Source organism: Procambarus clarkii, chromosome 78 (genome assembly GCF_040958095.1).
Source record: "Procambarus clarkii isolate CNS0578487 chromosome 78, FALCON_Pclarkii_2.0, whole genome shotgun sequence".
Lineage (NCBI taxonomy): Eukaryota > Metazoa > Arthropoda > Malacostraca > Decapoda > Cambaridae > Procambarus > Procambarus clarkii.
The window spans coordinates 20,409,069-20,434,632 of record NC_091227.1 but is presented as its reverse complement, the minus strand read 5'-3'; the positions used below and the strand labels follow the sequence as shown (position 1 = coordinate 20,434,632).

At 47.0% G+C, this 25,564-nt stretch overlaps 5 protein-coding genes across 6 annotated transcripts in view; 3 read left to right on the top strand and 2 right to left on the bottom strand.

The window, feature by feature from the left end:
- LOC123746012 (uncharacterized) overlaps window positions 1–25,564 on the bottom strand; it is a 129,770-nt gene that overhangs the window by 24,315 nt on the left and 79,891 nt on the right. The window lies entirely within an intron of this gene.
- LOC138357471 (general transcriptional corepressor trfA-like) lies at window positions 489–5,040 on the top strand. The gene is made up of 2 exons (XM_069314325.1): window positions 489–1,005; window positions 4,178–5,040. The coding sequence occupies exons 1-2, from the start codon at window positions 503–505 to the stop codon at window positions 4,260–4,262; spliced, it is 588 nt and encodes a 195-aa protein (XP_069170426.1). The 5' UTR covers window positions 489–502; the 3' UTR covers window positions 4,263–5,040.
- On the top strand, window positions 9,659–11,459 carry LOC123745912 (AF4/FMR2 family member lilli-like). The gene is made up of 3 exons (XM_045727018.2): window positions 9,659–9,748; window positions 9,909–10,314; window positions 11,280–11,459. Exons 1-3 carry the CDS (start codon window positions 9,736–9,738, stop codon window positions 11,368–11,370), a joined length of 510 nt encoding a protein of 169 aa, XP_045582974.2. The 5' UTR covers window positions 9,659–9,735; the 3' UTR covers window positions 11,371–11,459.
- Window positions 13,215–16,212, bottom strand: LOC123745973 (pleckstrin homology-like domain family A member 1). Its single transcript, XM_045727080.2, has 3 exons — window positions 16,095–16,212; window positions 14,585–15,110; window positions 13,215–14,233 (listed from the first exon to the last, which is right to left on the bottom strand). Exons 1-3 carry the CDS (start codon window positions 16,105–16,107, stop codon window positions 14,152–14,154), a joined length of 621 nt encoding a protein of 206 aa, XP_045583036.1. The 5' UTR covers window positions 16,108–16,212; the 3' UTR covers window positions 13,215–14,151.
- Window positions 18,306–24,187, top strand: LOC123745974 (uncharacterized). Its single transcript, XM_045727081.2, has 3 exons — window positions 18,306–18,361; window positions 19,219–19,633; window positions 22,352–24,187. Exons 1-3 carry the CDS (start codon window positions 18,349–18,351, stop codon window positions 22,437–22,439), a joined length of 516 nt encoding a protein of 171 aa, XP_045583037.2. The 5' UTR covers window positions 18,306–18,348; the 3' UTR covers window positions 22,440–24,187.

The window sequence follows — 25,564 nt, the reverse complement described above, 5'->3', positions numbered from 1 at the left end:
CCCTCAACAAGATTATTAGAACAAAACGTGATCACTCTTGGCGGCAACAGTCCATTTTTGTACGTTCGACTAAATAGTTGACACAAGTGGCATTTTAGGAGGATGAACTATGCTATTACGATAACATCAAACTACTTTGACACACACTCAGGTCACGCACTCTGCCTCACATTTGACCCACGCACTCTGCCTCACACTTGACCTAAACACTCCAGCATACATATCAAATAAACTTCCAAGTCACCCCTTCAATTTTGCAAATCACACTCTCACATACTCCAGGACACACTTCAACCTCAAGCTACACAACACACTTCTACCTAACAGTTCAAGCTATACTCCACACTCACACTTCAAGTTCCGCTTCACTCTTGCACACTGCAGGTCACACTACACCCTCACAAAAATAAACAGGCCCGAGGGAACACCAAAACGCAGGCTAGTGGACAGAAACTATTACATTTTCTATTGTTGTTTCACAGGAATTTTTGTCTCCTGCGTGATGATGGGTCTGCTCCTGGCGGTGGTGAGTCACCCCGCCAAGCAGGAGACGCCGGGGAAGCTGCAGCAGGCGAAGCAGGAAGAACCGCAGCAGGAGACGGTGAGGAAGCTGCAGCAGGCGAAGCAGGAAGAACCGCAGCAGGAGACGGTGAGGAAGCTGCAGCAGGCGAAGCAGGAAGAACCGCAGCAGGAGACGGTGAGGAAGCTGCAGCAGGCGAAGCAGGAAGAACCGCAGCATGGGAAACCACAGCAATCGAAGCAGGAGAATCAAGAGCAGTCGGGCAAAGAGCGTGAGTTGGAGCAGCCGGGGAAGGTGGAACAGAAGGCGTCGAAGGGTGGCGAGGGGCGGTTGTTCTTCACGGGTGCGGGGAACAACCAGGTTGTGGTGGGCAACGCCGGGTACATATTGGTGGGACTTATCAGTCTCTTCGCCCTGGTTGCTGTCATCGCCGCCGCCTTCACGGGCAGACGCCGACTTGACAAATATCGCTACCCACCGCCCACGTAAGTTGGTGCCCCTACCTCACTGTACCCATGTAAGTTGGTGCCCCTACCTCACTGTACCCATGTAAGTTGGTGCCCCTACCTCACTGTACCCATGTAAGTTGGTGCCCCTACCTCACTGTACCCATGTAAGTTGGTGCCCCTAGCTCACTGTACCCATGTAAGTTGGTGCCCCTACCTCACTGTACCCATGTAAGTTGGTGCCCCTACCTCACTGTACCCATGTAAGTTGGTGCCCCTACCTCACTGTACCCATGTAAGTTGGTGCCCCTACCTCACTGTACCCATGTAAGTTAGTGCCCCTCTCCCTCGCTGTACCCATGTAAGTTGGTGCCCCTACCTCACTGTACCCATTTAAGTTCGTGCCCCGCTCCCTCGCTGTACCCTCCACCAGTACCCTCAGCAACACCGCCACTCTCTGAATGTCTCTGTAAGGTCTCTGAATCCCAGACACAGTGGCCGCCACGCCGAAGTTTCCATCATAATTCTTTCCAGGCCGCTACCTGCCGTCCCTCACCACCCACTAGCCCACCCCACCAGCCCTCACCACCCACTAGCCCACCCCGCCAGCCCTCACCACCCACTAGCCCACCCCGCCAGCCCTCACCACCCACTAGCCCACCCCGCCAGCCCTCACCACCCACTAGCCCACCCCGCCAGCCCTCACCACCCACTAGCCCACCCCGCCAGCCCTCACCACCCACTAGCCCACCCCGCCAACCCTCACCGCCCACTAGCCCACCCCGCCAACCCTCACCACCCACTAGCCCACCCCGCCAGCCCTCACCACACACTAGCCCACCCCGCCAACCCTCACCGCCCACTAGCCCACCCCGCCAACCCTCACCACCCACTAGCCCACCCCGCCAGCCCTCACCACCCACTAGCCCACCCCGCCAACCCTCACCGCCCACTAGCCCACCCCGCCAACCCTCACCGCCCACTAGCCCACCCCGCCAGCCCTCACCACCCACTAGCCCACCCCGCCAACCCTCACCGCCCACTAGCCCACCCCGCCAACCCTCACCGCCCACTAGCCCACCCCGCCAGCCCTCACCACCCACTAGCCCACCCCGCCAACCCTCACCGCCCACTAGCCCACCCCGCCAGCCCTCACCGCCCACTAGCCCACCCCGCCAGCCCTCACCACCCACTAGCCCACCCCGCCAACCCTCACCGCCCACTAGCCCACTCCGCCAGCCCTCACCACCCACTAGCCCACCCCGCCAACCCTCACCGCCCACTAGCCCACCCCGCCAACCCTCACCGCCCACTAGCCCACCCCGCCAGCCCTCACCACCCACTAGCCCACCCCGCCAGCCCTCACCACCCACTAGCCCACCCCGCCAGCCCTCACCACCCACTAGCCCACCCCGCCAACCCTCACCACCCACTAGCCCACCCCGCCAACCCTCACCGCCCACTAGCCCACCCCGCCAGTAACAACCCCTCGCTTTCAGGTATTTAGTTTTGAGTGGATAATCCAGGTTAGATGGTCACAAGTGCCGTAAGACTAGTAAACTATTCCCCCCCCCCCTATCCCCTCCTCCCGGCCCCTCCCCCCCTCGATCATCCATGATTCACCCCCCCCCCCCCCCCCCCCGCTCCCCCCTAGGGGCGGACACATGACACACGGTCACTGTGTCATGTCTCCTGGAGGACGCTCATGCGGGTTTTCGCGCCAAATAATTTGGCGCGAACGGCAACAACATTCTAAAATGAACGACTGTACCCATACATAATTTATTTGTTTGTTTATTTAACTATTTTTATATATTCACTGGGAATTAGTGCTGGTGGAATTGATGAATTAAAACAAAAAGCATTGTTTGTGTCTGCCAGAGATACAGAGTTACATACAATAAAATAGAATAGAGAAGAATGGAAGAGAATATTAAAGTATTCAGTGGGAATCGACAAGGTCTTCTAGTTCCTAGTATTGTGTGGTGTTTGTGTTGTAAACACTACACTACACCCACGCCCTCTTTATCAATCTTCACCTCCCTATTCATTCTATTATTATCATGGTTCTATCTCCCTATTGCTGTTCCTGACCCCTGTCTACCGTCCCCTCTCCCTGCCTAACCTCCTCCATGCCTAACCTCTCCCTGCCTAACCTCCTCCCTGCCTAACCTCCTCCCTGCCTAACCTCTCCCTGCCTAACCTCCTCCATGCCTAACCTCTCCCTGCCTAACCTCCTCCCTGCCTAACCTCCTCCCTGCCTAACCTCTCCCTGCCTAACCTCCTCCATGCCTAACCTCCTCCATGCCTAACCTCCTCCCTGCCTAACCTCCTCCATGCCTAACCTCCTCCATGCCTAACCTCCTCCCTACCTAACCTCTCCCTACCTAACCTCCTCCCTGCCTAACCTCTCCCTGCCTAACCTCTCCCTGCCTAACCTCTCCCTGCCTAACCTCCTCCCTGCCTAACCTCCTCCATGCCTAACCTCCTCCCTACCTAACCTCTCCCTACCTAACCTCCTCCATGCCTAACCTCCTCCATGCCTAACCTCTCCCTGCCTAACCTCCTCCCTACCTAACCTCCTCCATGCCTAACCTCCTCCATGCCTAACCTCCTCCCTACCTAACCTCTCCCTACCTAACCTCCTCCCTGCCTAACCTCTCCCTGCCTAACCTCTCCCTGCCTAACCTCTCCCTGCCTAACCTCCTCCCTACCTAACCTCCTCCCTGCCTAACCTCTCCCTGCCTAACCTCCTCCCTACCTAACCTCCTCCATGCCTAACCTCCTCCATGCCTAACCTCCTCCATGCCTAACCTCCTCCCTACCTAACCTCTCCCTACCTAACCTCCTCCCTGCCTAACCTCTCCCTGCCTAACCTCCTCCATGCCTAACCTCCTCCCTGCCTAACCTCCTCCCTGCCTAACCTCCTCCATGCCTAACCTCCTCCATGCCTAACCTCCTCCCTACCTAACCTCCTCCCTGCCTAACCTCTCCCTGCCTAACCTCTCCCTGCCTAACCTCTCCCTGCCTAACCTCTCCCTGCCTAACCTCTCCCTGCCTAACCTCTCCCTGCCTAACCTCTCCCTGCCTAACCTCCTCCCTGCCTAACCTCTCCCTGCCTAACCTCCTCCATGCCTAACCTCTCCCTGCCTAACCTCTCCCTGCCTAACCTCTCCCTGCCTAACCTCTCCCTGCCTAACCTCTCCCACAGGTCGTACGACGAGCTTGCAAGTCACGAAGATAATTCTTACAACGTTCACCGTTCCTTAGACGAGGCGGCCAAGAAGTTCGAATAACCACAATACTGCAGTTGTGTCATATGACACCAACCACCCAGACGACAGGTGTCATATGACACCAACAACCCAGATGACAGGTGTCATATGACACCAACAACAACAGATGACAGGTGTCATATGACACCAACAACCCAGACGACAGGTGTCATATGACACCAACCACCCAGATGAGAGGTGTCATATGACACCAACCACCCAAATGACAGGTGTCATATGCCACCAACCACCCAGACAACAGGTGTCATATGACACCAACAACCCAGACAACAGGTGTCATATGACACCAACAACCCAGACGACAGGTGTCATATGACACCAACCACCCAGACGACAGGTGTCATATGACACCAACCACCCAGATGAGAGGTGTCATATGACACCAACCACCCAAATGACAGGTGTCATATGCCACCAACCACCCAGACAACAGGTGTCATATGACACCAACAACCCAGACAACAGGTGTCATATGACACCAACAACCCAGACGACAGGTGTCATATGACACCAACCACCCAGACGACAGGTGTCATATGACACCAACCACCCAGATGAGGTGTCATATGACACCAACCACCCAAATGACAGGTGTCATATGCCACCAACCACCCAGATGACAGGTGTCACATGCCACCAACCACCCAGATGACAGGTGTCATATGACACCAACCACCCAGATGACAGGTTTCATATGACACCAACCACCCAGATGACAGGTGTCATATGCCACCAACCTCCCAGACGACAGGTGTCATATGCCACCAACAACACAGACGCCAGGTGTCATAAGCCATTCCTTGGGGTGCCATTAATTTATATTGTGATACTTGACACTTTTCCTTTACCAATTGTTTAATTGTTTAACAAACCATAATAATAAATTGTTTAATAAACCATAAAAGTTTTTCTCTCGTGGTTTCCTATTTCTTCTTTCGTATAATTCCTTAACACCTTAGAAATAATAATAATAATAATAATAATAATAATAATAATAATAATAATAATAATAATAAAATCAATTTTTTGTATTTTGGATTCATGCTTAACATCAGATTATTTCAGAGACGAAACTGTTTTCCTATAATTACTCTGGACACGATGAAGTTAACTTCTACGGGGGCAAGGAGCTGGGATATGAGGACAAGGAGCTGGGATATGAGGACAAGGAGCTGGGATATGAGGACAAGGAGCTGGGATATGAGGACAAGGAGCTGGGATATGAGGACAAGGAGCTGGGATATGAGGACAAGGAGCTGGGATATGAGGACAAGGAGCTGGGATATGAGGACAAGGAGCTGGGATATGAGGACAAGGAGCTGGGGTATGAGGACAAGGAGCTGGGATATGAGGCCAAGGAGCTGGGGTATAAGGACAAGGTGCTGGGATATGAGGACAAGGAGCTGAGGTATGAGGACAAGGAGCTGGGATATGAGGACAAGGAGCTGGGATATGAGGACAAGGAGCTGGGATATGAGGACAAGGAGCTGGGATATGAGGACAAGGAGCTGGGGTATGAGGACAAGGAGCTGGGATATGAGGACAAGGAGCTGGAATCTGAGGACAAGGAGCTGGGATATGAGGACAAGGAGCTGGGTATGAGGACAAGGAGCTGGGGTATGAGGACAAAGAGCTGGGATGCGAAGACAACATGCTGGGATACGAGGACGGAGAGAAGGAACAACGCCCGACCCCTTGGGCCAACTGGGATCGAACCCCGGCCTGTAAGAACGGAATTAACCGCTGTACCGACCAATTCAAGCAGAACTAAAAAAAAAAAAAAGAGATTAATGAAAATCTACCCAGCAGCCCCTATGAATAATGCTGCAACTGCAAATATACTTACATGCTAAGGGCAGCATCATCACCTACTGAAGGGGAATATATGGGCTTAACACCTTCCAGCATTACACATAAATGAAGTCCACCACAGAAAAAGAAAACGGAAATATGATTACGTGAAGTTGCAGCCTGCTCTCGCACAAGACAGCACATGATTACGTGAAGTTGCAGCCTGCTCTTGCACAAGACAGCACATATATGACTTATTGCTTATAGTCACTATTTTGCTTATACATAAGTACATATGTGACATATTCCAAGCCATATTGTTGGGTTGGAAGCCAACATAGGGGAAGCTGGCTGACTAATCTAATTTGAGATTTCACAGACACTTTGTGATATTCGTATTTGGTTAAGACACCAAGTTTATATATAAATCATTTTGGAAGGCGGCCGATGGTAAAAACGTACAATCAGAGCAACAAATATCCAGTAAATGGTTGGATAATGACACACAAAATAGGTACTTAAGTTCAATAATGAAGACAAGGTCAGAGGTCAAGACTTCTGGGATGTTCTCGGACGCAGGTTCGAATCCTCGTCACGGCCCTTGTGGATTTGTTCAGAGGTCAAGTTCTATGACCTATAAGCGCTACAGGAGAGGCTGGTAGAGAGGTCACAGGTCCAGAACTACAAGATCTGTAAGCAATCTGTCCTCTTACCAAGAACGCCGCATTTTGCTCGTATGCGTTTCATAAGGCCAAAAATTCTCGTACTAGAACATGGAAGCGGCTGACGAAAGTGACGTACTGTCCCGTTTTCTGTTTTGGGTCCTCTGGTAGGTTAGGAGAGACCACTTTAAACTGACCGTTTTCTTGACGTGAAACCTTAGAAGCACGGGGTGCTACGAGAGGCCAGTACAGAGGTTAGAGGTCCTACAAGCTCTACAAGAGGTTGGTACAGAGGCCACTAGACTTCACCTGTATATAGAGTAGAGGCGCGCGACAATAGAGGTCCCCAAGGAAGCTTGTAAGATAAACTTCGGTAAAAGTGAGACGTGCCAGAGACCAGGCAAGAGCGGCCATGTTTGAGCCCCAGGAGCAGTGGGGTCTAAAACCTGTACCAGCATGAAACCTGCGACGTCATAGTGACGTCACACACACCTCCTACACGTCACACATTCTCACCTCGTGCACGTCATAGTGACGTCACATAACGTGCACCCCAAGTAGAAAACACAATATTTTAAGATTTATTTTCGTTAGGTTGGGATAGGTTAGGTTAGCTTGGGTCAGGTTAGGTGTGTTTAAAAGGTCGTGATGACGTAAAAGGGTACAGACTTTTCTCAGGTTTTAGACCCCTATTGATAACATATGCTGGGGGGAGGTCGAACCTGGGGCCAGATTCACGAAAGCACTTACGCAAGCACTTACGAACGTGTACATCTTTCCTGAATCTTTGACGGCTATGGTTACATTTATTAAACAGTTTACAAGCATGAAAACTTCCCATTCAACTGTTATTGTTATAAACAGCCTCCTGCTGGTGCTTGGGAGCTCATTAACTGTTTAATAATTGTAAACAAAGTCGCCAAAGATTGAGAAAAGATGTACAGGTTCGTAAGTGCTTGCGTAAGTGCTTTCGTGAATCTGGCTCCAGGTCTTGTTGATGGCCCATACGTAGCAGCTTCTATTGATGTCATTATCCTAATGACAATATTTGCCTCGTAAACCTCTACCACTTTATACGAGATCAATTAAACTCGATACAACGTAAACAAACCATTACAAATATTAACGCTACATTTTGTATTAACTTGTATTAAAGCCGATTAGAAAATATTCCAATTTAAAATGGGAGACCTCACACATAACAACATTAGGTGTATACTGACGAACATCAAGGGCATCAATAATGGATCAGATCCGTCCATCAATAATGGTTTAATTACCACGTGTTAATGACCGTACCTGTTTGCCTAAGTACCTGTGTATTTGATCCTAATGGAATGTCTTAAGTTGAGTCGTCTTGAATTCATTTTCTTTGGTTTCAAGGCGAGTTTACTCAACAAGTTCTGACTTGCCAACATATTGATATTACTAAGATGTTGCAACATATTACATATAGCAACATATTACTAAGCCAGATGTATCTCAAACAACCAGTAACTAAGCCAGTTGTTCATTGTACAACCAGTTATTAAGCTAATTAGGCCTCATACAACCAGTCACTAAGCCAGTTGTTCATTGTACCAGCCAGTTACTAAGCCAGCTGTTCCCAATACAAGCCAGTTAATGCCAGCTCTTCCTCATATCAACCAGTTAATAAACCAATAGTTAATAAGCCAGTTAATAAGCTGGCTAACCAATTTGTTGTTTAGCCACCTGCCTCTCTAACCAATCTATTCAAAAGTCATCCTGTTACCATGGTACCTGCGGTCATAACACCCTGTTAACCTAACCTAACCTAAGCTGTCCGCACCTTTAAACCCTTCGCTCTTCAATCCAATCTTTTTACTGATTCAATTTTTCCCTCCAATCAAAACCGTTCCATTCAAACGACGGTGTAACGATAGTCAACACCCCCCCCCCCACAATCCCATTCCCAGTCACGCCATTAACTGTGCCCAGAAACTGCTAATGGTCTGTGCCGCACAATTTCTCCCCGTTGGCTACTGGTTTTCGAACGTGGCCAGAAAAGAAAAAACACCGATTATACATGTACATATTTTTGGTTTGGAGAGAATGACTGATGAGAAAGTTTACTGCAGGACCTGGAGGCTTGGACATACTGGAAGGTGGTGTGGACATGCTGGAAGGTGGTGTGGACATGCTGGAAGGTGGTGTGGACATGCTGGAAGGTGGTGTGGACATGCTGGAAGGTGGTGTTGACATGCTGGAAGTGTGAAAAGTCCAGGCGTGTGTATGTGTGGAAGGGTTTAGGTGTGTGTGAGTGGGGGGGTTGGGGGAAGGGTCCAGGTGTGTATACATCTCCTGGTCATTCTCAGTCAACTTACAACAGTCTCTGAGTTATCCACTCACATAAGAACAGCCACACAAGACTGCAACAAGTGATTAAATCACTATTAAAACCTAACATAGAAACTAACAAAGATACATTACAAACCAGTTTATAATACAAAACATTTATACAACATCAAAATATTTTGTACAAGTATTCAATGTGTATATTATATATATATATATATATATATATATATATATATATATATATATATATATATATATATATATATATATATATATATATATATATATTACGGGACAAGAACTATTTATATAAAAAAAAAATATGTGCGCAGTTTGGCGCTTAGAAGCTAACAAAACAATGTATGTTTTGGTGGCTTCAACATTAACCCCAATTATTTAAAGATATGTTTCTCTTGGCCTCGTCTGGAGGGGACATAAACTGGCGCCGCCAAACCATCTGGAGGACCACACCGGCTCTTTCTGGCCGTTTTACGACCATGAGGTATTTAGGTGGACCAAAATGCAGCTGTCGGTGGAGGGCGGTCGGTGGAGGGCGGTCGGTGGAGGGGACGTCGGCCGGCTCGTATAAAAGTGTTCGTAGACGAACGCTCCGGATTACTGGATAGGTGAACCTGTGTGCGTTCTTGTGCCATCCGTAGACCTTGCCCGTCTCGCTCGCTGCTGTTGTTGTAGTCTACACTATGGCTCTCAAGGGTAGGTGCCCCGTGTACTGTAGGCAAGATGGCTGCTGTAGACTATGGATTGTAGTGTATGTAGCCACTATGGCTTACCTTGAGAGGTACGTGTGTCTGGTACTTGGTAGTCGTAGAGATGGTGGCAGCTCACCAGTGTTTAACCCTTGAACTGTTCGCAGGTACACTCATGTTCTTGGTCACTGTGGCGTTCCTCGGCGCTCTATGTGCTCACGGGGCCGCGGCAGAGGAAGAGGAGACACAGCAGGAGCAGCAGGAGCAGCTGAAGCAAGAGCAGCAGAAACAGGAGCAGCAGAAGCAGGAGCAGCAGAAACAGGAGCAGCAAAAGCAGGGGCAGCAGGAGCAGGAGCAGCAGCAGGAGCAGCAGGAGAGACATAAGCTACCGAGCGCCAAGGAGGTGGCGAGGCTGATCTTCACCTCGACGGAGCAGTTCATCAGCTTGAGTGACAGCAGCTCCCTGGCCATGACCCTGCTGCTGCTACTGCTCCTGGGCGCCGCTACGGGCCTGGCCATCTCCGGCGCCCTGGGCCACAACAGCGTCCTCCTCAACCGCGTCCTGGCCCCACTGTGAGTAAATCTGAAATTTAAGATTTAAGACGTCTTCTCCCGTTCTTACATGTCCAACCACTTTGGTCGGACGGTAGAGCGACGGTCTCGCTTCTTGCAGGTCGGCGTTCAATCCCCGACCGTCCAAGTGGTTAGGCACCATTCCTTTCCCTCCGTCCCATCCCAAATCCTTATCCTGACCCCTTCCCAGTGATATATAGTTGTAATGGCTTGGCGCTTTCCCCCTGATAGTTCCCTTCCCTTCCCGTTCTCACAACGCACAGAAAATGATGTACTAGATTGGCCTAACTTAACCTAACCCAGGCGATGAACCCACGCATAGAAAACGCGAATGTTTATGAGGCGCTACAGTAGTACATCATATTCTGTCCGTTGGTGATCTTATATATATATATATATTATATATTATATATTATATATATATATTATATATTATATATTATATATATATTATATATATAAATATATATATATATATATATATATATATATATATATATATATATATATATATATATATATATATATATATGTGTGTACGATCAGATTCATATGTCGAATTATATTTGGGATTTTGTATTTCTATTATTCTTAGCTGTGGGGATGATATTGTTGGCTGTGTTGGTACTGTGTTACCTGTGTGGGTACTGTGTTACCTGTGTGGGTACTGTGTTACCTGTGTGGGTACTGTGTTACCTGTGTGGGTACTGTGTTACCTGTGTGGGTGCTGTGTTACCTGTGTGGGTACTGTGTTACCTGTGTGGGTACTGTGTTACCTGTGTGGGTACTGTGTTACCTGTGTGGGTACTGTGTTACCTGTGTGGGTACTGTGTTACCTGTGTGGGTACTGTGTTACCTGTGTGGGTACTGTGTTACCTGTGTGGGTACTGTGTTACCTGTGTGGGTACTGTGTTACCTGTGGGGGATAAGGTAGATTAAAGCAGCGTCTGGTCATCCTGGTACAGGGCGAGTGTGGGCTCCGCCGTCCCCAGTTACCTGCAGAAGCTGGAACATGTCTACCACTCCTTGGAAGACGCTGCCAAGAAGTACGAGTAGAGGCATCACCCCCTCCTAGAGCACTAGAGGCATCACCCTCTCTTACAGTTTTACAGCACAAGAGGCATCACCCCCTTCTACACCACCAGAGTCATCACCCCCCCCCCCCCACCCTCTCACAGCACAAGAGGCATTGTGCTATAAGACACAATGAATTTGTAAATTTGTAAAGAATTGTAAAGAATTTGTAATCTAGATTACAAACTCTTGAAGCAATCCTCATAAAAGCCGAACAACCTACCATAAATACCCAAACTATGGAACTACTTACTCTAGAAAATGAAGGGACGACGACGTTTCGGTCCGTCCTGGACCATTCTCAAGTCGATTGTCTTGAGAATGGTCTAGGAAGGACCGAAACGTCGCCGTCCCTTCATTTTCTAGTGTGTGGTCTGGTCAACATATTTCAGCCACGTTATTGTGACTCATCATCTACTTACTCTACCCACCAAGCAACACAGAAATCATCGATAGATACAGCGATAGCAGGAGACTCGACATCAGCGAGGCCCAACACATCAAAAAGTCAACACCAGCAATCAACAGCCAATTAACACATAACTATATTCTAACCACTTCAAGACCCTGAACCAACATAGAAGCAGCAAGAGAAAATATGGGCCAATAGGCCTTCTGTAGTTACTTTCATTCCTATGTTCTCATCTGCAATATATACCCATTGATTCGTGTTCTGTCACCTCACCCAAAAACATTTGTGCCATATCACCTCACCCAAAACGAATAAAGGATTAATTGATATGTGTAAACCTGTCTTTGAAAATGTAAGAAGTCCTTGCGAAACGCTTTTAGGCGTCAGACCATAAAATAAAAAATGAGAAAATAAACTTTGGAGAGTTAATTTTTCAATTACCCCCGACAGTGAAGAAAAACGTAAGAAATATTGAGAAGATTCGTGTTAGAATCATTAATCATACCCTTTCGGTCATATTCAACAACATATGTTTACAAGAAAGACTGATACCAAATAAGATTTATCACATTCTTACCAAGAATAATAAAGATAATGGGCCCCTTTAAGGGGCTTCCTAAGGAGCGATCTTCTATCCTTGGTTCTTTACCTGACTTATGCAAAGATTGCAGTTATATATCTTTTTCTTATACGCATTATAACCGAAGGATAGGGGTAGTCTCTCAAAGACGTCATCAAGGGCTGAACAGGCAGCCCGTCCTCCTAAGGTTTCCCAACGTCAAGAAACTGTCGTGCTAAAGTACCTTTATCCTAACCTACCAGAGGACCCAAAACAGAAAACGGGACGTCAATTTCGTCAGCCGCTACCATTTTCTAGTACGACGATTTTTGGCCTTAAGTAGAGCATACGTCAAAATGCGTCGTTCTATTAAGATGACGGGCTGGAACGGAACACTACTTGTTCCCTGTTGAAATCCCCAACGTGAGAACAAAACAATTCCCGGCCTTTCTAGTTAGTTTTTATTTTAATTTTTCAGGTTGGAGTTAGTTTCCATAGGTTTGGTTACATAAAGTCCGAGCAAGCTATATCAGACAAAAATTAGGACCTATGTATAAAGATAACAAGGGCTATTTACACCGAGATGTATTCCCAATTTATCGGTGCATATATGCTGAGTTTAATTTAGTCCTGGACAGTGTTAAGCTAGTTTCACGGCCTTAATAACATGCAGCTGTCAGTCCAGCCCAACAGCAAGTCCAGCCCAGCCCAACAGCAAGTCCAGTCCAGCCCAACAGGAAGCCAGAGAAAACATTAATCCAGATAGGACCAATTATTCTTGCTAATGAGGAGCTGATCTAAGACGCTTATATAATTTCGAAGATAATGCATAAGGATATAAATTAAAATACAGAAGTGATTTCCGCCTTTACAACAGTTAACCCCATTTCTGTGTGTCGCTGTAATCATTACTGACCCACATACAGTCACTGTAGTAAGGACAGTCATATTGTTCTCACAAAGAGTGCTACAGAAATATTTACAGAGTAATGTCTCACAATGAACAACAGCTCATATAGTGGAGAAAACCCATCAGGGCTGTGAGGTGGGCTCGAATCTATGACCTCGACATTACCAGCTGCTTACTCTACCACTGATGGTGGTACTGTGGTACAGTATGCGGCTGGCAATGCCTTGGTCCAGGGTTCGCGCCCACCTCACAGCCCTGGTGGGTTTTCTCACTGGTATATATCACGCTAGTATGTCATTGTGGAATTCCTATAGTGTTCTCACAATTGATATCCGGATCTTACGATTACTTGCCATTCTCATCAACAACACCTAAATACACCCACCACGAATTGTGTTATCTTGCAGCCTCCTGTGAAGACACCACACACACACACATAACTCTCAATATGAAGCATTGACGTGTTGGTCCGCCTTGGACTATTATCAAATGTTTCCATTACGACAGCTACTCGAAGCGGCCACATTTAACTATTAACAGTGGCCACATTCAACTACTCGTAGCGGTCATATCCAACTGCAGGTCATGGTATGAGGGTTGCTCAAAGCGGCCACATTCAACTGCTCAAGGCGGCCACATTCAACTGTTCATAGCGGCTACAGAAGCCGTAATCCAAGACAATGTGAGTGAGATGTGATGTGTGCAGTGCTGTAAGAGATGGTGGAGACCCGTAAAGCTCCCCGTAGCGTCTAGTCTGTCTTGCTGCAGATGATGAAGAGTTCAATAGGCAGGTTTTGCCACGCTATTTATCTGTTGTGGTGCTTGGGCGTCTTGTTGTTGTCCTGTGCTGCTGTGGTGTCTTCCAGAACAAGCAGGAGCGTTTTACTGGTACTTGATGGTGGCATTTTCAAGGGCACGGTACCCATAGTGGAGCGCGTTCGTGTAGGCGGGTCGCTGGTAGGGTCTGCAGGAGAAGGGAGCAGTAGGAGTCAAATTAGTCATGTCTTGTGTGGTCGGGTAAGCAGAGGACACTAATGTGAGGATTTATGACTCCTGGTGTATACATTTATAGCCAGTTTACACCTAACTAAATAGGCTTTGTCAAATCACAGAAGAATGATCAAGTAATATACAAGTCCTACTTATAAACTTGAGTATGACGGACAGACAAGCGAAGAGGACAGGCGGAAGACGGGTAGACAGGCAAAGCACATGCAATGGGGACGTAGCAAGTGACCAGCCTCTCTGAAGGGAAAATATATGACTCCAAGATGGTTCTCAGGGAGTGCAGGAGATGACTGCCTCAGATACTCACGTGGACGGATAGTGGCCGCCATATCCCTCGTTAACTCTGTCATGTGCGAAGGCCACCACGAGGACGCAGAGAGCCACCAGCAGGAAAAGGACGGCGGTTTGTCCCACCTTCAGGGAGTACCTCTGATCCCCGATGTTAAAATACCACAAGTCGCTGTCGAAGTGGTCAGGCCTGTGGTCCATGTGCCCATGGTGGTGGTGAATGTAATGGCCACCATGATGGTGGTCCTGGACGTGGATCTGGTCATGGTGGTGGTCCTGGAGGTGGATCTGGTCATGGTGGTCGAGGGGGGCCTTCGCAGCTGTATGATGGCGCTGCTCATCCTTCTTTTGCTCCCGATCCTGTTCCACTTGCGGCTGCGAAGTCGGTTCCAGCTGGGGCTGCGAAGTCGTCTCAAGCTGTGAAGTCGGCTCACCCTGCGGGTTCGGAGCCAGCGTCTTAGGCTGCTGCTGTTCCTCCAACTTCGTCTCGCCCTGGCAGCCGGCGAATAAGACTAAGACCCCAACCACCGCGACTGTCATTTGTCCTGCAGAATAAAAGGTAATTGAATGCCACAACCAGACACTGTTGTAGTGATAATTAACTGTGACGAATTAGTCCCGAGGCTGCACCTGACATCCGTCAGCTTAAAGAAATATATTATAGGTGGTACCCACATGAAGCGTGGGAGGTACCAAGCGGGTACCCACATGTAGCGCGGGAGGTACCAAGCGGGTACCCACATGTAGCGTGGGAGGTAACAAGCAAGTACCCACATGTAGCGTGGGAGGTACCAAGCGGGTACCCACATGTAGCGTGGGAGGTAACAAGCAGGTACCCACATGTAGCGTGGGAGGTAACAAGCGGGTACCCACATGTAGCATGGAATATACCAAGCGGGTACCCACATGTAGCATGGAATATACCAAGCGGGTACCCACATGTAGCATGGAATATACCAAGCGGGTACCCACATGTAGCATGGAATATACCAAGCGGGTACCCACATGTAGCATGGAATATACCAAGCGGGTACCCACATGTAGCATGGAAGATACCAAGCGGATACCAACAATTCATGTTAGCCGTTCCTGCTCGGATCAAGACAGGAACAGCAGTCCCGTGAACAACAGACTAATGTCAAATGTGTCATAATTAAACAAAAATGATATACCCGGAAAAGCGTCTCGCTGATAAGCAACAATATAAAAAAAATCCCCGAATTTCCAGCCACCTGGGCTGGACGGAACAGTGGCGGCCTCGTTTCTTGCAATTCGGCGTTCGATCCCCGATCAACCCATGTGCTGTACACTGTTCCTTCACTCTGTCCTCATATCCCAGCTCCTTGTCATTTGCACTTTTCCCTCATCAGTTCTTTCCTTCCTTCATGTTTATGTTCTAATGATTTCACCCTGAGTCCTAGAGGAATGAACGGAAGAACTCAGCTATCCTCTCTTTTTCCGGATAATGCTCTCATTATCTTTCCATCTTGCAGTACGTAATGACCACATAGCCATAGGGAGAGACTCACCCTGGAGGCCCATGGCTGAGAGAGTGTTCCAGCCTGCCAATCCTACTCATGCACTAGACGTCCAGGAAAGCACTGCAGTTTCCAGGACGGCTGACTGGCTTCAACTGGAGTCCAGCACAGTTACCTGGCGTCATAATGGTTGCTGCAATTGTCTGAATATCCAAAAATAGCGTGACTTAAAGACGTCAGCGGCCGCAAACATTTCCAAGAAGATTCATAATTCTGAATTACTGCAATTTCAGGAAGAAAATTTTGGTGTGGGTTTTTTTTTAAGGAATTGTTGATGCTTGAACTTGTATCACGACACCTCCGCGACCACCACGACGCCTCCACCACCACGACGCCTCCACCACCACGACGCCTCCACCACCACCACGACGCCACCACCACGACGCCTCCACCACCACGACGCCTCCACCACCACCACGACGCCTCCACTCCAACGACCACGACGCCTCCACCACCACGACGCCTCCACCACCACGACGCCTCCACACCACCACCACCACTTGACACATGGGTGAAAATAGAGCCAAATGACAAAAGCGTAAATAAATAAATCTCTAAATTCATACAATGTTACAAAAAATACAACAACCACAAATTTATACGTAACTTAGCGAAAGTACGCTACACTACACTTTGTTCATTTCGCTAATTTGTTCATTAGCGAAAGTACATACCATTAAAAAATGCATTTATTCCCGGAGAACAGATGGCGGAGCTCAACTGGTGAACTCCTATTAGAATTAGAATTAGAATTAATTCTGAACAATGACGGAAGAAACATATATAGGCGATTTTAAGACGAAAAACAAAGAAACTAAGGGAGGTCTTAGGACGAAAAACAAAGAAACTAAGAGAGGTCTTAGGACGAAAAATATATAAAAAGTGGAGGATATTTTAAAGGGAGGAACGCTGAGCTGACGACACGATATAAGCGCGCGAAAATGTGTCACAGAAAACGGGTCTCAAAAATGTAAAGTTACATCGGTGGTTAAATGTTGCTAATGTACACGAAATACCGCAACGAGGAGTGGTCTGGGCGCTGGTGTAGTTACTCTCTGTCTCTCTATATGTTGCTCTGACAGCTGGGTGGACAGCGCTTCGGATTCGTAGTCCTGAGGTCCCGGGTTCGATCCCCGGTGGAGGCGGAGACAAATGGGCAAAATGTTTCTTTCACCCTTATGCCGTTGTTAGCTAGCAGTAAATAGGTACCTGGGAGTTAGACAGCTGCTACGGGCTGCTTCCTGGGGGGGGGGGGTTAACAAAAAGGAGGCCTGGTTGAGGACCGACCGACGCTAAGCCCCGAAATGAGCTAAGATAACTTCAAGATAACCTCTGTCTCTGTCTCTGTCTCTCTCTTTCTTTTTCTCCCTCTCTCTCTCTCTCTCTCTCTCCCCCTCTCTCTCTGCTCACAAAAGTGAATATTAAAAATAATGTAAAAATTCTACACTAATGTTTTATTCAGCAGTTTCCGTCAATCAACGGCAGAAAGAGAGAGAGAGAGAGAGAGAGAGAGAGAGAGAGAGAGAGAGAGAGAGAGAGAGAGAGAGAGAGAGAGAGAGAGAGAGAGAGAGAGAGAGAGAGAGTTAATATTTTTATACTATCTAAAAACTAAATTCCCAGCCTTCCCATTGAAAGAACACTTTTGAAAGAAATTAAAATTATAGAATATGACTTTTCTGTACCATACCAGATATATTGTATAAAAAAGGTGGGATAAACAGGGGACCCACAAGGGTCAGTAGAGACGCCAGCAGCAGCCACCAGCAGACAACCAATCACTGCTCAAAGCTCAACACAGCAGAACAAGGGAATAACAGAAGTAAACTTGAGACACAGACGAGCCACAGTCATCAAAAAGCCACAGACGTGGTTGAAACTAACTCCATACACAATTAAAAACAAAAATGCATATATTGCCAGAAAATCGTGGAAACTATATACATCTGCCTTGAACTAAGAACGCCCAAAAGGCAGAGCTAAGAACCGATCCTCGCCCCTCCATCTCTGTATAAGCACATCTAAACGAGTATATATGTAGGTCAACACACACCACAAACACCCCGCAACACACATATATACCGTCGCACCTGTCGGGAGAGTTTAAGCCACTAATTACCTTGAACCACAACACGATGGGATATACTACTGTGTATGTATATAAGACCGACAGACACCTTAAGTAATCAGTGTTGGAACGTTACTGGAGCTGCAAGGTTGTGTCCGCCTCCACGACCTCTCGTCTGCAATGTTTGTCAAAGGTGGGTTGGTTCTTGGTCCAAGCGTCAGAGGTGGGTTGGTTCTTGGCCTGAGCGCCAGAGGTGGGTTGGTGTGTGTGTGTGTAATTACCTAAGTGTAGTTACAGGATGAGAGCTACACTCGTGGTGTCCCGTCTTCCCAGTACTCTTTGTCGTATAACGCTTTGAAACTGCTGAGGGTTTTGGCCTCCACCACCTTCTCACTTAACTTGTTCCAACCGTCTATGACTGTTTGCAAAAGAAAACTTTCTAATGTATTTTCGGCACCTTTGTTTCCTTAGCTTAAATATGTGTCCGCTTGCTCTTGAAGTTGCTGGTTTCAGGAATTCCTCTTTGTGTGTGTGTGTGTGTGTGTGTGTGTGTGTGTGTGTGTGTGTGTGTGTGTGTGCGTGTGCGTGTGCGTGTGCGTGTGCGTGTGTGTGTGTGTGTGTGTATGTGTGTGTGTGTGTGTGTGTGTGTGTGCGTGCGCGTGCGTGTGCATACGATATGTAAACATTGGATTGGGTTCCCGCTCGCTGCCTCCAAATTCCTAGTAAGTTCGAGCAGACTCCAGGTTGTGTCACCTTTAAGCGTATCATGGCCCATGGAGTCAAGACGAGTGTCTGGAGTGAGCCGTGACATTGGTTCGATCCCACAGTCCTGCTCCAAATATATCCCCAATGCTTTCCCAATCTGTCTTCACCGGGAAGGCTTCAAAGTCCTGAGATCAACGTTGCCATACTTCTCTCTATGGTGAACTAAGGTGGATCACTTATGACATTTGACCCCTATACAAGTGAAGGTAATTCGGAAAGTTCCGGGAGAGGTGTGATTGGCAATTTGCTCTAGGAGTCGTTACTGATGGCTGGTATCCTCGACAGGAATGATGGCAGTGGTGTTGGGGACTCTCCTGGTCGCCGCCATCATCCAGGCCGCCGAGGCGCAGCAGCACACGAAGGAGGAACATCAACAGCAACACCAGGATCTAGCACAACGGAGTCAGCAGAAGGAGGAGGTGCAGCAGCAGCAGCAGCAAAAGGAGGAGGAGGTGCAGCAGGAGCAGCAGCAGGAGAATAGGAAGGAGGTGGTGCAGAAAGAGGACTCTGATGAGAGGTCACGTTTTCTGTTAAGTGACCTGGGGAACGCGGACGTGTCCGTCACCATCGGGAGTTCGACGCTGGTGGTGTTCTTCGTGGCGGTGGTGTCCTTCGTGGTGGCTCTCAGTGTCCTCCTCGACGTGGTGTCGGCCGCCCGCGTCAAGTACACTCCTGACGAAGCCCACTACGCACAACCCCCGTGAGTTACTGAACCTACACTCATGCACGCACTCACACTCACTCACCCATGCACGCACGCACCTACACTCACTCATGCACGCACGCACCTACACGGTGGTAGATGCCCAAACCATCTGCAGTTTGAAGGCTTTTTTTTTTTTTTTTTTTTTTTTTCTACCACTGACGTGGCCACACATTTACAATGCTAACCAGCATATATACATTTTCTTCTGTCCTCCATGGACAGGGTTAGAGAAGTGTTAAACATACATGTTAAACAAAAAAAAAAAAAAAAAAACCAGCTCTCATTCTGAAGCGACACTTAGGTAATTTTCACAAGGAATTCCACACACACACGCATTCTTTTGCAACAACAAAAAAAAAAATGGACAAATCTTTATTTAACAACAGAAGAGGCTTATGTACTCACCTAGTTCACCTAGTTGTGTTTGCGGGGGGTTGAGCTCTGGCTCTTTGGTCCCGCCTCTCAACCGTCAATCAACAGGTGTACAGATTCCTGAGCCTATCGGGCTCTGTCATATCTACACTTGAAACTGTGTATGGAGTCAGCCTCCACCACATCACCCCCTAATGCATTCCATTTGTCAACCACTCTGACACTAAAAAAGTTCTTTCTAATATCTCTGTGGCTCATTTGGGCACTCAGTTTCCACCTGTGTCCCCTTGTGCGTGTTCCACTTGTGTTAAATAGACTGTCTTTATCTACCCTATCAATCCCCTTCAGAATCTTGAATGTGGTGATCATGTCCCCCCTAACTCTTCTGTCTTCCAGCAAAGTGAGGTTTAATTCCCGTAGTCTCTCCTCGTAGCTCATACCTCTCAGCTCGGGTACTAGTCTGGTGGCAAACCTTTGAACCTTTTCCAGTTTAGTCTTATCCTTGACTAGATATGGACTCCATGCTGGGGCTGCATACTCCAGGATTGGCCTGACATATGTGGTATACAAAGTTCTGAATGATTCTTTACACAAGTTTCTGAATGCCGTTCGTATGTTGGCCAGCCTGGCATATGCCGCTGATGTTATCCGCTTGATATGTGCTGCAGGAGACAGGTCTGGCGTGATATCAACCCCCAAGGTATGTGTATGAGACATGATCACGACATACAAGGTTCCTACAGGAACCGGCAGAGTAGGCAATGATAGACACGCATAAAGAGCAGAGAGAGGCCAAGTGGTCAGAGGTGGACGCTACACACGCAGATAAGCCACAAGGATTAAAACAAAACAAATATTTAGAGTGAGATCAGTGAAAAGATGGAATGACTTAGAAGAGGAAGAGGAGATGGCTGAGCCTAACCCCTTGCATAGTTTCCGGAGGTGTACCCCGTAGCTTACCTGGCACAGGAGCGGGGCAAGTAGCACGGGCTATGGTGAGCCCGTAGCTTACCTGGCACAGGAGCGGGGCAAGTAGCACGGGCTATGGTGAGCCCGTAGTGGATTTACCTGGCACAGGAGGTGTAATGAGAGCATGACCCATTATGTAGGCCTTTCCCCACCAGACCTACCCCACTAGACCTACTCCACCAGGCCTACCCCACCAGGCCTACCCCACCAGGCCTACCCCATCAGACCTCCCCCCACTCTCGTGACTCAGGAAGCCCCACGCTCACCGGGGCATTGACACGCCTGGCAAGATCCGTGTCAAATCCCCGGAGGGAGCATGTGGCACGCTTTGACCCGCTGGTGCTGGCCTCAGAGGCGTGTACCTGTGTCCAACACCTGCTGTCGCCTTGTCGACACGCGCACCCACAGGCGGGACAGCGTTCGCGGTATTCTCATTTCACGGATCCGGGTTCGATTCCCAGCCGAGACACAAATAAATGGGAAGAGTTTCTGTCACCTGATGCCTCGATATGGACTCCTTTGCTCATTTGTTTCTACCTCGGCCAGGAAGCAAACCAGTGTGTGTGTGTGTGTGTGTGTGTGTGTGTGTGTGTGTGTGTGTGTGTGTGTGTGTGTGTGTGTGTGTGTGTGAGTGAGAGAGAGAGAGAGAGAGAGAGAGAGAGAGAGAGAGAGAGAGAGAGAGAGAGAGAGAGAGAGAGAGAGAGAGAGAGAGAGAGAGAGAGAGAGAGAGAAATGGATCGGGAGTCAGGTCATCAGACAACTGACAGCTAGAAAGACAGGGTCCAAGAGCTAAGAGATCGTTCCTGCAGGCACAAATAGTAAACAAATATATAATAAACACACACACACATACACAGATTCTGAAGGGGATTGATAGGGTAGATAAAGACAGTCTATTTAACACAAGGGGAACACGCACAAGGGGACACAGGTGGAAACTGAGTGCCCAAATGAGCCACAGAGATATTAGAAAGAACTTTTTTAGTGTCAGAGTGGTTGACAAATGGAATGCATTAGCGGGTGATGTGGTGGAGGCTGACTCCATACACAGTTTCAAGTGTAGATATGACAGAGCCCGATAGGCTCAGGAATCTGTACACCTGTTGATTGACGGTTGAGAGGCGGGACCAAAGAGCCAGAGCTCAACCCCCGCAAACACAACTAGGTGAGTACAATATTGCTATAGTCCTGTCTAATAACACCATTATATATCTGCCTTCTTTAATAACACATCTAAAAAAAAAAATCTAAATTTTCTCCCGAGTGGAACCCCGCCTTCTCCCCTCGCCCAATAAGACACTGTATGACTTTAAGACGACAGGAACCCCACGTGACACGTTAATTAGTCCTCCTACCACGTCTCTCCCACAGGACCTTTGCTCTGCCCGTCCCCATTCCCGTCGAGAGCTCCTACGGCCTCCAGCAGTCCTTGGAGAAGGCCCAGAAGAAGTACGAGTAGTGCATAGGGGTGTCTTGCAGGTCTACTGAGTGCTCTCCAGCAATGTCACGCCTGTCCTGAGTGCTCTACAACGACGTCACAGCTGTTCTCAGTGCTCTAACACTACATCACAGGTGTTCTGAGTGCTCTAACACGACATCACAGGTGTTCTGAGTGCTCTAACACTACATCACAGGTGTCCTGAGTGCTCTAACACGACATCACAGGTGTTCTGAGTGCTCTAACACGACATCACAGGTGTTCTGAGTGCTCTAACACGACATCACAGGTGTTCTGAGTGCTCTAACACGACATTACATATGTTTTGAGTGCTCTAGCACGACATCACAGCTGTTCCGAGTGCTCTAGAACATCACAGCTATTCTGCGTGCTCTACAACAATAAAATAGGTTATCTGATTGCCGTAGACCAACGCTCCAACTGTTATAACACAGCAATATCACACCTGCGTTTAATAAAGAAAACTATCACCACAGCTGCGCTAGCTTGGCAATGTTAAACTTGTCAAACAACAGGATAAACCAAGGTGTTGTTAAACTTATTTTAACTCAGTCTTGTTAAACTTATTTTAACTCAGTCTTGTTAAACTTAGTTTAGTTCGGTGTTGCTAAACTTAGTTGAGCTTGGTCTGGCTAAACTGTCTTAGTTTATCGTGGCTAACTTAAAACAGGTTTAAAGTCTCACTTAAGGAAGCAAACACGAAGGAAGAGGAAGCAAGAGGAAGGAAGACAATTATCTCCCTAACTGTTTATGTTATCAGCGCCTGCTGATGTAATGACTTTGGCTGGTCTTAACACACCTCTTTACTAAGGTATGTATACAGTGGGAGGTGTCTAGCCCCTTCTCGGTGTATACACTGAAGTATACTTTAGTATACTTGGTGTTTAATCAGCAGACGAGTCACGGCCTTAACCTTCGTGCAATAGATTGATCTTAGATCCAACACCACACAAACTGGGTTTCAGTACGTTTGTGGGTCTATGGGACGCTTCAATCAACAGCTTGGCCAATATACCTCATGTCAAGCCTTATAGCCCCCCAGGCCGGGTTTAGAGAGGAGTATATAACGCCCAGAACCCACTCCAGGTATGCCCAATCGTCACTACAGCACGAGGAATGATGTTGCCTTCTCTGTGACCCACATTTGAGGCCCGCGTCTCTGGCCTGGCGAAGAAATTATTGCGGTCGGCAATTCTATTGTCACTGATTAAACGTTTTCTTTCTCTGAAGTTCTGGGTAACTTTTTAAATTTTTTCTTGTTATTTTTTCTTCGTTAAATCATTAATTTGATTACAAAAAATAAGTTTGAATTAATTGTTATAAATTATTTTATCGTTATTAGATATTCTTGGAGGAGTGATATCACTAATTATCTACTTCATCGGTAGATAACGTTTCTACCTCAGGGAATAGGGTCTCTTGCGAACCATTTGTAGAAATATTTCTACCTCACACAAGACAGCCTCGTCACCTACATTTGTGTCTGGACTTAACAAGAAATATTTCAAATATTTAAGTAATATTTAAAAAAAAAAACTGCTCTATGTTGCCATAAACTCTTGTAATTACTTCTAACCTCACCTGCGACACCTGTTACATTTTCTTGTTTAAAGAAAGTAACTCTTTTAACTTGTAAATTTAATTGTTAAAGTAACTCGTGAATAGATATTTTCTAGTTTAAAGTAACTCTTTTTGACTTGTTCGACTTGATACGATCTTTTTATGTATAATGTGAATGTATAATTAACCTGTTTGATGTATAATTGTGTATAATGATTTCGTATAAGTGTTTTCTGAGGCGTTTGAGCTTCTTCTCAGGTCTATTATTTATTTGTTATTTGATTTATGCAAAGTTGTAAAAAATAAATAAATATGTAAAGTTCCAACTGTGAGTTTATCTGACATAAAAACATAAGAGTTAAGTTTTTTCTTAAAAAAGTCGATCTATTTACTATAGCTCCGAAAATTTATATATATATATGTCTGACCTACGCCTGATAATAATAATAATAAAAATAATAATAATAATAATCTATTTATGAATTAGTCTATATTTAAATTTATGGTCATTAGCTTATTCAATTAATGTCTCTAACCGTCTTTTGTTGTATTTGTTGCATTTTCTTCCCCATCAAGTGGGAAATGGGTAATGACAGGGCAGTCCACCCTCTTGTTTAGAGTACTTATAGTAACCATGTGGACCATTGTACATATATTGACGTAATGGACAATTAGTAAAATGATCCATATCATCCTTACAGAAATACTAATATTATATATATATATATATATATATATATATATATATATATATATATATATATATATATATATATATATATATATATATATATATATATATATATATAAAGCCTGAATTTTGGTTAATAAATAATACAACTCAAGACATGTTTCTCATTATTTCTCACACACAGTGAACTACGGTGAGAACAACAACAGTGAAGGAGAAAGCCACGTGTGTGAGACGGTGGGAAGTCAGGTATCCAGTACTGAGACGGTTTAGAGAAAAATATAAGAAAACTCCAGCAATAAAGTAGCCACTCTGGAGATGGCTGAAAGAGTTCTAAGAAGCTGGCAGTGCGTTACATTAGAAATGAGATGCTATATGCAGGTGATGAGTCACAATAACGTGGCTAAAGTAAGTTGACCAGACCACACACTAGAAGGTGAAGGGACGACGACGTTTTGGTCTGTCCTGGACCATTCTCAAGTCGATTGTGAATGGATGAAGTCGATCATTCACAATCGACTTGAGAATGGTCTAGGACGGACCGAAACGTCGTCGTCCCTTCACCTTCTAGTGTGTGGTCTCGTCAACGAGATGCTATAGGCCTAATGTGTCTGACGACGGACGGAGGGAATTATCAAGGGAAAGCACCAAGCCATTACGACTATATAGCACTGGGAAGGGGGGGTCAGGATAAGGATTTAAGATAGGACGGGGGGGAAAAGGAATGGTGCCCAACCACTTAGACGGTCGGGGATTGAACGCCGACCTGCAGGAAGCGAGCCCGTCACTCTACCGTCCAGCCCAAGTTGGACGGTAATACAGGACGCGTTTATACGTATTTCTCGAAAATCCATCCACCGACCAAGACGGGAAG